The sequence below is a fragment of the Merops nubicus genome, unplaced genomic scaffold (genome assembly GCF_000691845.1).
Source record: "Merops nubicus isolate BGI_N331 unplaced genomic scaffold, ASM69184v1 scaffold14087, whole genome shotgun sequence".
Classification (NCBI taxonomy): Eukaryota; Metazoa; Chordata; class Aves; order Coraciiformes; family Meropidae; genus Merops; species Merops nubicus.
This window is the reverse complement of record NW_008621075.1, coordinates 34,232-47,671: the sequence shown is the minus strand read 5'-3', so window position 1 is coordinate 47,671 and position 13,440 is coordinate 34,232. Positions and strand designations below refer to the sequence as shown.

The window sequence follows — 13,440 nt, the reverse complement described above, 5'->3', positions numbered from 1 at the left end:
AAAGAGTAGACTACTAGAGTTAGACTAAGTAGTTTTTCAGCATATGGCAGTGGTATTTTTGCAACAAACCCGTTAATATTCTTGCCACTTATTTTCCATCCCATCTGGCATAAAAAGGCAAAAATTGTACATGAAGACTGTTTTAAGCATACTAGAAGAGTTCAGCCCAAATTAGGTCCCTTTGGGCAAGTAAAGTATTTGACTATGGAGGAGTGTAACTTATTGCAAAAGGAGTCTAGTGACTATTGGTGGTCTCCTCCCATTTCTTTTTGTAACTCAAAAGCATTATTTAAACTGAAGTGCAGAATAATAGGAATATTTATACTACTATAATCACAATCCCAACCTTTTGAAGTTGTACCATAGCTTTAAAATTGTTTTGCACACTCTTCAAAATAGAAGTATCTCTGTGGAGCCTTTACTTTTGGAGATGGTTTGCTTGGCAGGAGACTATGTTCAAATTATTGCTACATGCAAACAATTAAATTCAGTCTTCCATTTCCCTAGCTTTCAGCTTAGTGCAACCATTGAGGAACTGTCTAGTTGTTCAATATCTATAAAGTTACTACGTGAACTTTATTCTCTGCAGGTAACTTACAACCCTCTTTGAAGACGGTTAAGGCACCAGAGCACTTCAAGGAGGACAGTTCAGAAGCTTCAAGTCAGGAGGAAGGTAGTTGTGTACTCAAAGGTGGTTCTTCTCTGAGAAGTTTTGTGCAGTTCTGGAAATCATATGCTTGGCTGATTTTTTCATTGGTACAAAGCTGAGATTTGAATGGATTCTGCTGTGTAAATGCAATAATCTTTGTCTACTTTCAGCAGTTTCTTTAGGAGGTTGCTATGTAGTTGAAGGGGTGGGAGTGTTCATAGACAGCTTGGAGGCATAAGTTCACACCTGTGTTGAGCAACCAGGAAAATACACTTCACAATTTACTTGAGCCATGATAGTACCTTTTCCTGGTTTTACCTATTTTTCAGTTACCAAGGTTCAAAATTGTGTGCAGCATTTCAAGAGCTGCAGTCTTCTTTGTATTAAATGTGCCAAATTTGTCTAGCTTTTAGATTTACACAGAAAGGATGTTCAGATTTTCCCTCTCTTACTCTTAACCTATGCTGCTTTTGTACTCTGAATGTTAATAAGGACTGCTTGGGAGTGTAGTCAGTACTGAATACAGTCTGAAAGCTGCTGTTTTTCAAACACCTCAAGAACAGTTCACGTGAGGAAGCAGCAGCCTGGTAGCTGGTCAGTGATTTCATTCTGAAAGGAATGGCAAGCCAGTTTTGCATTGCAGTCAGTAGCAAACAAGTATAAGCTGCTGGCAGGTGGAAAGGATGAGAAATGGGACTGATGGGTGAAAATGGACCTCTGAACATTGAGACTAGCTTTCACAGAATGACACCACTCCTGTTCGGTTACACACTAATAACTAGTAAGAAGCTTGCAGTTGATCTTATGTGCAATCAGTAATTTGTGTGTGCAGTCAGACAGCTTTTTCTTATTTAAAAAAATCATTACCATATTCTTCTTTAGAGTTCAGAACACACCAAGTACATTTACAATGCATTTGGAAATTGCCCAAATAATGTTATATATATTGTCCTCCAAAAAATTAAATCTGTTCACCTGATGAATGTACAAGTGCATTTCCAAATACTTTTTTTGTACCATTTCAGTGAAGTGCTACCAGAAGCCTAAAAATTGTGATTTAAAAAAATTCCACCCCAGAAAATCATAATTTGGACTTATGTTCAGCATTGAGAGGAGTTCAGGCAAAACAATAGCTCCCAAGAAGACTGAGATCATCACCAGCTGAAATTTACTTTTGTTAAAATTTAAATTGCCTTAAAGAAAAGAGTATGCTATGTCTCTAAAGTTCTTGATTCTTGCTTGAGGCAGTATCTCTTTATGTCAAATGTAACTTGTAAAACCTTAATTTCATAGTGAATTCTGAGGTTCAGGATGGAATATTTCTGTGTAAGACTTGTTTTCATTCACTAGTCAGAATGTATGACATAGTTTTGAGATTAATTTTAGCAGTTCAGAAAAAGAATATGAAATCCTGTACTTTTCTGAATGAATCCTTTTTTTTTTACCATCCTTTCATACTGGGTGATACTCAGTCATGCACTGAGCACTTATGAGCAAACATAAACTGTTGTTATAGTTGCTATTTTTCTGTTTCATCCTTCTGTGACATGGAAGGTAAAGTCTTGGTTATGCTGTCTGTACAAACTGGTCTGTTCTCCATGCAACACCTGCTAGTTTCAGCACTGTAGATTAAGCTTAGCCTATTTAATAGAGATGTCTGCTGCTTAGTTTCTGGCAGTGGTAGAAAGATTAATTTGTTGGACTGTTCTAAAAGAAGTAGGAATTGCTGTTGAAATGGTGCTTTGTTTATTTTTTCACAGATGTAGTGCAACACACAGCAATTCACAAGAAACATAATGGAAAGAGTCCTGTTGCCAAGTAGGTACTAGGATGTAATGTGGCCATGCTGAACTTCCTTTGTTAATGCTTTGAGAGTATGTGTTGCCTTCTAGGTTAAAGCTTGGGGGGGGGGGTTTGTTTGGTTGGGGTGTTTAGGATCTATCTTCTCAGGCAAGAAAGACAGGGACAGACATTTCCACAAACTTCCATGACAAACTCCTTTTGCTAGCTATTAATTTCTGTTTATTTAAGAGGGGAAACTGTTTACTACTTGACTGCTACTTGCCTTTTATTCTTCTCTTGTTCCTTTCAGGTGTGCGTCTGTCTGAAAATCTGTGCCTGCTATTTATGAATTCTAAAGAAATGGCACTGAATGAAACTTTTCTCTTTTAAATATGTATAAAACTGTCTAGAGTCAAGAGCAGTTCATCTCAAATAGTATTGGTACATTTCAGGAAGATTTGTACATGGCATCTCTCTACTTTGTTTTTAATACAGTATGGCGGCCTTACTTTTAAAGGTCCAAAAGTTTACTGGTAGGAATGCGATTGGACAAACAAAATTAAAAATTTACTACTATCACAGTTTATATGAAATGACTGTGGATTTGGCAGCAGATTCACTTAACTCTGTTTAGCAGAAGTTTCTAAAGTGACCTTGCCTATAGCTGTGCAGTCAAGGGCTCATGTTTGTATTTTGGGACCTTCCTGGGTTCTCACCATTTTCTTAAACTATTTTTTTAATATCCTATGTACATCTATTAAGTAGTTTGAGCACTTAGATCCAGAGGTATTTTGCTCTCTGGATCCAGTAGTTGCGTAGCTACTGGAATTTGAGTATGTCTTGTGCTTTGGAGCAAGATAGATTTCTGGCATCATAGGAAATGAGTAACGTTTCACATTGCAGTAACCTTCAGGAAGCAGCTGCTGACAGGCCTGAATTAAAGGGCACTTTCAATAATCGGCATAGGTTGATAAGAATTTAAAAGTCTTAACTTTTTTTTAACATCCAGTCAGTAGTATCGAGTTCTAGGTCCAATCCCTTGATTTCTATGTCCATGTGCCTTGCGGACTCTGTCAGAACCCTGACTGTTTTTTCAGCAGTCTTTGCTGACTAGTGCTCTCAGACCTAGTTAAATTCTGTTTCTGACCAGCTGCTGTTAAGTGGAGCTTCAGAGGAGGGCATTATAAGATCCAAAATAACTGACAAATAGAGCTCCCCTTTCCCAGTATTACTCAAAACTAGCAGTCCTGAAGGTAAAAATATAAGTCAAGATGGCTATTTTGAAATTCAAACAAACACAACTGGGGTATTATCTGTATGTAGCTCTTTTTCTTAAATGTCTCATAAATTCCAAAATGGGGATTACAAAGTAATTTCAGCTTTGTCATTAATGATAAGGAAGAAGGAAGATGAATTCTGATTTCATTTCTATCTGGAAAATTACTCCACGTTTGGTAGGAAAACAAGAAGACTTTATGTACAGAAATATCCATGAAAACTCTTCTCTCAAGTACTGTTTTCTACAAATTCCATGGTTCCTAATTTTTCGTTAACTTATAGCAGACAAATGAAAAAGGAACTCCATTTATGTTCAGATCATTTGTATAACTTTAGAGCACAAAAATTCCTGTAATTTACATCTTTTAAATCTCTTGAGAATTCCTAGGGTTTTCTGAAAGCAAAATATAGCGGTTTCCCAACGTGATGCAGAAACATCTGTGTTGCTAAGAAAAGCCTGCAAGTTTGTATGCATGGACACAACTTCTGTCTTTTCCTTTCAGCAGCACTAGCAGTGCAAAATGTTCTTCACTGGATAGCCTTAACCTACAGCGCTCTGAGCAAAATGGGGTGATGGACTGGAGAAGAAAAAGCTGTATTGTCCAGCAGCACCCAGAGCACTGTACAAACCTACAGGTTTTTGACCAGGTACGTTCCTGGTTTTTCTTTAAAGCAATATTCTGAGTTGAGAAGACTTTCCACTACACATGATTAGATTTACCTTTAGAAGTTGAAGAGTCCTGCTAAAATTAAACAAAAAAGCATGGAAGTTCCACTTGTTACTGACTTACCTTGATTAGAAAAACTCTCCTAATTTCTTACCACTATCAGATAAAGTTGCATATTTTTTTTCATGAATTTGTAAATAAAATTTACAAGTAGGATATAATCCAGAAGGATATAATCAGAAAAGTCTAATGTTCATTTCTAATTAGACACTTTTCTGTTACTGTAACACATTGTTGTCAGAGAGAACTTCAGAAAGCCTGGAGAATTTCTGTGCTACAAGGAACAAACTAGAAGCTGCGTTAATAACTGAACCCCATTAGTGCAGGTTAAGCATATTCTTTCTATCTTACCTGCTTTAACTATGTAACTTAAATAATAGTCTTTGTTAAAAAAAGTTAGTAGCTAGATGCATATACACTTTTTTTTTTTTTGTGAGATTTGTGACTTCAGTGGTCAATTCTAGTGTGAGTATAGTTCAGAAGAATGATTATTTATAAGTAAAATCAGCTACTGAAATTGGGGGAAGGAAGGTTGCTCACTGGAAAGGGGCACTACAAGGCCCTGGGTGCATTGTACAAATAGCTGTGCGTATGGCTGGAGCACCTGTGAGCACACTAGTCTTGGACTCGCAGGCCTGTCAGTCTTGAAGGGTTTTTTTCTTGTGACACAAATTCTGTTGGACTGCTGTCTTTGTATTTTCCGTCTAGCATACGGTGGAAAAACGAAGTCTGTCTACAGTAAGCAAGAAGAAAGGAAAGCCACAGCTGGAAAAGTAGGTTTCCAATTAAACCAGTAATCCAGAAACAGTGTAATGCATTCAGTCTCATAAATAGTCTGCAATAAATTAGGTGCTTTGTGTTGCTGTTCTGGAAGAGAGCTGGCGTGGTGTGAAGCCAGTCTACGCAAAACTCCTTATTTTATCTTCTGAAAAGAAATTACTTGAAAAATATAATATAATCGTATGCATTAGCTTCATGAAATATCAGTTGTCATTAAGCAAAAATATGAAGGAGCAGAAGTAGGTTCTGAACCAACACTGAATTGCCTTTTTTCCCGTTATTTATTGGAAAGTTAAAAGCTGTAAAGCTCTTCAGAAAACACTGGAAATCAGAACTAAGATTGTGCAGTGGGTGGGAACTTGGGGAAATGTTTTATTAAAGAAAACTTCCGTGTTGGAGGACTTCAGAACTTCGTGTGGGCTACACAATCCTGCACTGTAAGGAAGTGAGGACATTTCCACCAGTGTCTAATACTCTGCCTGCATCTGGGATGTCTTTCTGTTGTTTTTTTTTTACTCTGTAGCCATATGCTTTTATACTAGCCTGGTGTACTGCTGCACTACACACAGCAGCTTTCAAAGATGACTTCGGTAGCAGCTGCACCATTTCTTTTTTTTGTGTGTTACCTTTTTTAGATCTTTATTCATAGACTTTAGTAACAATGCTTGTAGTTTTGTTTCTGATATATTATGGTAACAGCCTTATCTGTTTGTTTACCTACTTCTGTTGTTATATCCATTAAATAGATATTTCTGGCCTGGAGTCACTGCCTTTGTTTACAGTGGCATTATATGTTCATTCATAGTTGGTATTTGTGCCCATGCATATGAAAAAACAAACCCATGACAATTATTTCCACAGGGAGAAAGCAAAGCAGACTGACTGCAGGCTGAACAACAGGGCCAATGGAGTCCGAGTCGCAGCACCACAGCACATCCATACGGGAGCAGGGAAAGGTAAGGTGGCTTTTCCCAAGATATTTGTAAGAAATAGTATTTCCAGCTTTGCTAAATTATTCTTTGTTCTGCTCTAAAGGGGAAATCACAAGTGTGAAATCTGCTTTGGTGCAAGTCAGCATGTTGACGGTCTAGTCTATGTTTTGGTTTGCTGCATAGAACATGCTACATTCAGACTTCTGTATGCAATTGCTTAGGGTATGTCTCTTCATGCATAACTGGAAAAATACTATTAAAGCCTCCTTAAGTTGCTTTATGTGGGGGAGTTGTGTAAACAGTTGCTGTTGGGTTACTCCTGTATGAAATTCAGCAGTCTGAGTGTGTGGAGGTCTAGCATCTTGTCACTAGTGTTCTCTTTGCAGCTTGCTTGTTTCTTCAGCTGCTGTGGAATGTTCCATAAGGAACTTGTATAAAAACCCTCTGATGCAAACCATTGATGAACTGTAGTGTGTAAGCCAGGTAACTACTGAGCTACAACACAGAATTATGTATGCTGCTGTAGCAAGGCTTTCAAATTTGGTTAATCCAGCAAAATGTAGTGTCTAGCCCAAGACTTGTGTACATCAGTCAGTTGTAAGACAGAATGATATTCGTTTGCCTTCAGTAAATGGAGTCTCCAGGCTTGATTACAACTTCCTGAAGGGCTGCACTACCCATTGACTTTGCCACCTTGATGAAAACAAGCTGCCAGGTTCAGTTGCCTCTCTTATACTTAGTTCTCATGACAGAAAATTGACAGTTTGTCTTTCTGCGCCATCTAATTGACATGAGTGTTGAAAGAACTCTATTTATAAAGTGACTTGTCTGGTTCTTGCTTCCTCTTGGGGTACAGTCCTGATTAAGCTTTCATTCTTTCTTCTCATTGCTTCTCACCTGTGTGAGTTCCAGGTGGATTCCATTCTGAATGACTGTCATGTGGTTTTGGGCAGTTTTTGTTCCCTTCTACAAAGAGTATTTGTCTAAAACTTTTAAGAATTCACTGTTCACAAACTTAGTAAAACCAGGACAATTTTAGAAAGCTATAGCTAAGGGCTGTACAAGCAGAAAACACTCTGCAGGACAGCTCTGCTGCATACATTTCTGACTGATTCATTGCTGTTCACATGGAACTTTGATGAACTGATGCTGACTTTAAGAGGTGCTACAGTTCTGTGAGACGTGGTGCAAAGTTCAGTAGGGAATGCTTTGCCATAGGAGTTCTGTCTGTTCACTACTCACTGCTCTGCAGATGTGAAACTGCCTGCCTGATACTGTTGGCTAGTTGAGGCTGCTTCAAGAAGGAAAAGAAGATGGAAGCAATTAAGGTCTGCTCAGAGATGAGCTTTCTACCTGTGTGTGTGTAGAGATGTATCACTTGAGGCTGTGGTCTGGTGGTCAGGGAAATGTTGGGAGGAGGGTTGGGTTTGATGATCCTAGAGGTCTTTTCCAACCATAGTGGTTCTGTGATTCTATGTGTACAAACATCAAAATGTCTTTTGAGATACCCCGTTGGAGACATAGCCCAAAAAAAAAATCATGTTGTAGTCTCTGCCTAGCTTTATATATCCAGGCATGGTTTGAAATGCTCTGTTTTGAGTCAGCAGTTCTTAACTGGATGATGTTTTCTTCCATATTTTTTCCTCTCTGTTTTTAGCTTTTCTGAGGTAACTAACTGGTAGTTACACTGGTAACATTGATACATAGTGACTAGCACTTTAGACTCTTTCTTCCAGTGATGTGAGGTTGACAGTGCTGCTCCAGGTTATATTAGATATTCAAAGCGCTTGTTAAAATAGTTTGACCAAATACAGGTTTAATTCAAAAAATTGTTTCAAGAATTGAAGCATTAATGCAGCTTTCTGATTACTTATCCCAACCTGTTGAACTTGCAGTATCAATAATAAATTAATAATTTTTAAATAAAACAATTTAATTAGATAATGGTGTTCTTATTTTTGTCCTGGAGTTTTGCCAGCTGAGGTTTTGGGGATTGGGGTTCCCTTGAAGCTAGTGTCTGGCATACATGCTGAGAAGAGGGTGCATCTGTTCTGCTCCACCACCTTGGAGGCTAAACTTGAAAGCCAAAGCATGCTAGTTACCTACCTGACTTCACTGCTAGGATCCAAACCCACTATGGAAGCTGTTTTCCAGCAAATGAGTTTCCCATGATCCCATTCGGAATGTAGAAAAACATTTTACTCTTTTTTTAGCTCACCTCTTTTTCTTTAAACAGGTTTTGATGATACAGTTTGCATAAAGCCTGTTCTGCAAGAGTTAATTGTCAAAAGTTGTGTTATTTTGATGTTGCCTGCTGACTTAGCTTTCTGCCTTTGCTGGTAGGACCAAGGAGTATTGCAGCTCTTTGGATGGAGGTGTTTGATCTCTGCCACTTAGAGGAAATTTTTATTATAGTACAATTTGATATGGGCATCACAACATTTATTAAGGATTATCAATTTTTTCACTACTCTGCATAAGTATCAATTTTCAATGTCACCTTCTTTAACACCAAGGATTCAGTCATCGCAAATTTAGGGACAAAACCAGTCCTGAATGCTGAGAATATAGAGGACAGATGGAGTTAAGTAGGAACAAACAAAAATCTGAACTAGTGTGAGAGGTGAGCAAACCGAGAGAACCTCAGTTCCATATACTGAGATTAAAAATAAAAGTGCCAATTTTTATTTTTAGATCTGAATTTGGACGCTGGATCTGGTCACGATACGTGTGGAGAAACATCATCTGAAAGTTACAGTTCTCCTTCCAGTCCACGACATGATGGGAGGGAAAGCTTTGATAGTGAAGAAGACAAAGACAGAGGTTGTATTTATGGAGGGCATGCATGAATGTCTTTATTTCTAGATTCTCTCTTTCTTGTATTAATTTTAATTAGTTTTATTATCTACTTTTATTGCTGAACTAGCCACAGAATGGAACACATTTTCCTGTGTGGGTTTTGTGACTGGACAGTTTTAAGGCTTCTAGCAGGACTGTTTAAATACTACTTAGATTACTACATCCATGCTTTAATTTTCTGACTTCAGTAGCATAGTAGAGACTTCTTGAGAAATTTCAGCAGTACAGTAACAGGAAAATCTTTGACAGGAAGGGGACTGGTTTTATATCAAATTGTGTGGCATGTCTGAGAGGTCCTAATCTTTCTGTTGAGAGTTTAGTTTGCCACTCCTTCCAAATCTGAGTAAGCTGTGGTAATGTCTGTCTAGGCAGATGCAAATACCTAATTTGTTCTGTGTCCTACTCTTCACGTTTGCAGATATATACGTGTCAAAGACAGTAGATAGCTGGCCAGTTTGGTATAGGCAAGTGATGGAGATTGACCTAGCTTGATCTTTCATAGTTGTTATAATTCAGAAGACATAACTGTTTGTGTCATCAAACTTGGGGAGTTTTATACGGGTAAATGAGTCCAGGGCGTGACTTTATATTACTTCGGATTTGTTCCTCTGACTGACAAATGCTTTTCTTTCTATAGATACAGACAGCAATTCTGAGGACTCTGGGAATCAAAATACAACCAGGTTTACAGGCTACAGTTCTGTCAGTTCATCAAATATGAACAAATCACCTGCCCCGGTCTCTGCAGTGACCAGTGAAAATGGAAGCCTTTCGGAAGATCCTTTGAACGCGAAGTTTCAACCCATTTCCTTCATGCCTGCCTTACACTGTGTGATGCACAGCGCTGCCCAAAAGCCTGAAGCAGTTGTCCCGCCACCCATATCTGCCGAGGGGAAGCCAGTGGGGATGCTTGTCACCACACCCGTGGCTGTCCCACCAGGGACAGAGTCTGCACACTCCCCACCTGGTGGAGTGGGCCCCATCGCCTCCGGTGAGCCCGAGAAACGCCTTGAGCTGATGGCCTCCCCTTTGCCAGTCCCATCCACTTTTCTTCCACATTCTGTCCAGCCCGGTAGCCCCGCTTTGCATTTGGCCATACACAGGTTGAAAATGCCCTCTCCGCAGGGCTTGTCGGAAGGTTGCACAGTTAACGGACCACAGCAGCCAACAGGAAGCTTAAGTATCGGATCGCCAAATACTGCCTTTATCCCAGTCCACAGTCCGGGTAGTTTCCCAGGATCCCCAGTTACTTCTACAGATCCCATCACAAAACCTGCATCCCAGGTGGTAGGACTGAATCAAATGGTGCCTCACATTGAGGGAAACCCAGGAGCAATCCCTCAGCCTACCAATCTAAAGGTAGTTCTTCCAGCAGCTGGTCTTTCCACAGCAGCTCCGCCACCTCCACCAGCTTCATACACGTTGCCAGGCAGTCCTCACGCTAGCGGTGTGTTGCCCAACCAGAGTACAAACGTGCTGAACACTGTAGCAACTTCTTCACCGCCTCAGTCAGCCGGTTTAGGTGTTGGTCAGGTCCAGTCCACTGTTCCCCCCGCGATACCTACACACACCCCAGGCCCTGCCCCTAGCCCGAGCCCTGCTCTGACACACAGCACCGCACAGAGCGACAGCACCTCCTACATCAACGCTGCCGGGAGCAGCAGCGCTAACGGGACAATGTTGCCTCCCCAGCAGCTGGGATCTGGCCCCTGTGGTTCTTGCGGACGTAGGTGTAGCTGTGGGACCAATGGAAGCCTTCAAATTAATAGCTATTTTTATCCTAACCCACTTCATGGACAAGTCTACAGAGTTCCATCTTTCTTCACTCTGCCATCCCTTTGCAATGGCAGCTACCTCAATCAAGCACATCAAAGCAATGGAACACAACTTCCTTTCTTCCTGCCTCCATATGCAAATGGGCTTATGCATGACCCAGTGATGGGGAGCCAAGCCAACTATGGTATGCAGCAGATGGCAGGATTTGGGAGGTTCTATCCTGTATATCCAGCACCTAACGTAGTTGCCAACACAAATGGGTCAGGACCCAAGAAGAACGGGAACGTTTCGTGTTACAATTGTGGTGTAAGTGGACACTATGCGCAGGACTGTAAGCAGGCACCTATGGAGGCCAGTCAACAAGGTAATCACGATAACTCCCTGCGGACTTGCTTTTGAGTGTAGCCGTTTCTCCTCACCTTTCTGAATGTTTCTGGTCTTGCAGAAAGGGGTGTGTGTGTGCGTGTGTGTGTGTGTTTCGTGTAAGTGGTTGTGCACTAGTGACCTGATCTGAAACTACAAGCTGTCTTGTCTCTGCCTGAAAATTTCGTAGGACGGTGCAAGGGAATGGGGCTCACAGCGTGAAGCTGCAAGTGGGTGTGATGCAGAGCTGAGAAGTCAAGCTATATCAGTCATGAATTGTCATTCTTTTTTCACTGTTTTGGTTTTGGCATTATGTTGAGATTTGCATGTTGTTTCAATTTTTTCATTCTGTTCAGTGGTTTTATTGAGAATTCATTGGCAAGAGTGAAATGTAACAATTACTGTCAATGATACAAAGTTGGAGTCTTAAAACTTGTGAGAATTAAAAAACAAACAAACCCACACATGGAAAAAAACCCAGACTGGCCATTTGAGAATTTAACTTTTATAAAACCTACATGTGTACAATCAGCCATCCTTCTGTTTCCCATCGTGCAGTACATAAATGAACCATGCTTTAACTTTGAGTTTAGATAAGTTGTCGCAACAAGGCAGAAACCAATTGGAACTAAATATCAAAGGAATGGCTCCAGCCTTACCTGCCATTTCTCTTTCCACGCAGAAGAATGGGGAAAATGCAGTGTTTGCACAGAGCATAAACTGGCTTTGGGTCTTGCCTGTGCCCATTCTGACTTGTCTTGTTTGGTCAGACTGGAACAGGAGAGGCGAACACTGATAGAGGTCTTTGCTTGCATTTTCCCAGGACAGGTAAAGTTCTGTATTATTATGGCCTATCTCTTTCCTAAACTATTTAGCAAGCAGATGAAAGAAAAGAGTATAAACTCTTAGGACCTACTTTAAAAGGACTGGAGGATAGTAGTGTCTTCTGAAGAGCATGTCCATTTTGATACATTGTGGTGGTTTTGTGATCCATTTTAATTGTGAGCAGTGACTTAGTAGTTCTCTTTCCTGTTTTAGGCACTTACAGACTGAGATACGCAACTCCCCTTCCCCCTTCCAATGATACCTTGGATTCTGCAGACTGAAACAAGTAAACATTGCCTACTTAAACTGAAGCTTGGGAAATTGGGGGAAGGTGTGTGTGGGAGGGGGAGGGATGGTCTTGTGTTTTGGGACATTCCCGGTTTTATATTCTTTTGGAATTTTTCATGGCTTTTGCACCTCTGTTCCATACAAAAGGAGAAAGCTGAGTCCCTGGTCCTCTTCTGGATCTTCAGAAGGCTTGCATAGTGCATGTCATTCAGACACAGCCAAACAATCAAACAGAGCATTCGAACCATGCTTTTGCACTGAAGACTTGAGACATGTGCAATGTTTACTGCATTTTTTTTTAAAAAAAGTCCTCTGACCTCTGACATCACTGGTGGAGCAGCCATATGGTGAAAGAAGAAACTTGGTCATGTTCCCCACCACAATATTCTCCCCTCCCTCCCTGTTCTCCTTATGCTGCTCTTTTTATTTTCTTTTCCTGTTTGTCCACATGGATTTGTTGGACTTGCATGAGTGTTTAGCAGTTCATACAGACCCTGCCCATACTCTAAATTAATCCTTATGAATTGAGGGGAGATGTTCAAACATCCTATTAGGAGAGTCCAAAGGAACACACTCTATTGTATGTGATTAAAACTACACGTACACAGCTCTTGAGAGTCCCAAGTAGGTGAAAATACATGAGCGCAGAAAAGAGCTGAAACTGTGCGGACTGGAACAGATTTAGAAAAATGAATGAGCTTAAATTGACAGATTTTTTCCTCCATTATAGCTTTTTAGCCTGTACGTTCATCAACAAAGGTGAAAAAAAATGGTATGAATGTTGTACTCAGTGTGTTTGCATTTGTAATGAAAGTTGACAGCATTTTTTCCTTTTTTAAGCTATTCTACATCGTGTCAACACAGAATGAACATGACTTGATTGACTATTTTTTTTCCTAAACTGTTACAGTGTTGCATTGTACTTAGAATGTAATTGTTTTATTTCAAACTGAACAAAAGCTATGGTTTTCTACAAAATAGTCAGGTATTAGTAGTAGAACCTGTCTACCAAATAGTAAAGTCACTATTTTATAACAGTTTACCACTATGCGTAATTGCAGTATAATGTGAAAGACTGAAATGAGTGTTAAGATGGTATTAAACACGTCAGTATCATGAGTAAGTTTAATGCTGCTGTATTTTTTATTTTGTTTTTAAAAGCCAATATATGTACTAAATT

General features: G+C 39.9%; 1 protein-coding gene across 1 annotated transcript in view; it reads left to right on the top strand.

Annotated features, from left to right (window-relative positions):
• Positions 1-12,554, top strand: part of ZCCHC2 (zinc finger, CCHC domain containing 2) — a gene marked incomplete at its 5' end in the record, with an annotated part of 20,473 nt that extends 7,919 nt beyond the window's left edge. Inside the window, 8 exons of the mRNA XM_008944338.1 lie at positions 590-673; positions 2,410-2,467; positions 4,213-4,357; positions 5,146-5,210; positions 6,079-6,173; positions 8,844-8,972; positions 9,646-11,148; positions 12,186-12,554. Coding sequence (XP_008942586.1) covers positions 590-673; positions 2,410-2,467; positions 4,213-4,357; positions 5,146-5,210; positions 6,079-6,173; positions 8,844-8,972; positions 9,646-11,148; positions 12,186-12,253 — 2,147 coding nt within the window. The remainder of the gene's footprint in view (positions 1-589; positions 674-2,409; positions 2,468-4,212; positions 4,358-5,145; positions 5,211-6,078; positions 6,174-8,843; positions 8,973-9,645; positions 11,149-12,185) is intronic.
• Between the last annotated feature and the right edge of the window lie 886 nt (positions 12,555-13,440).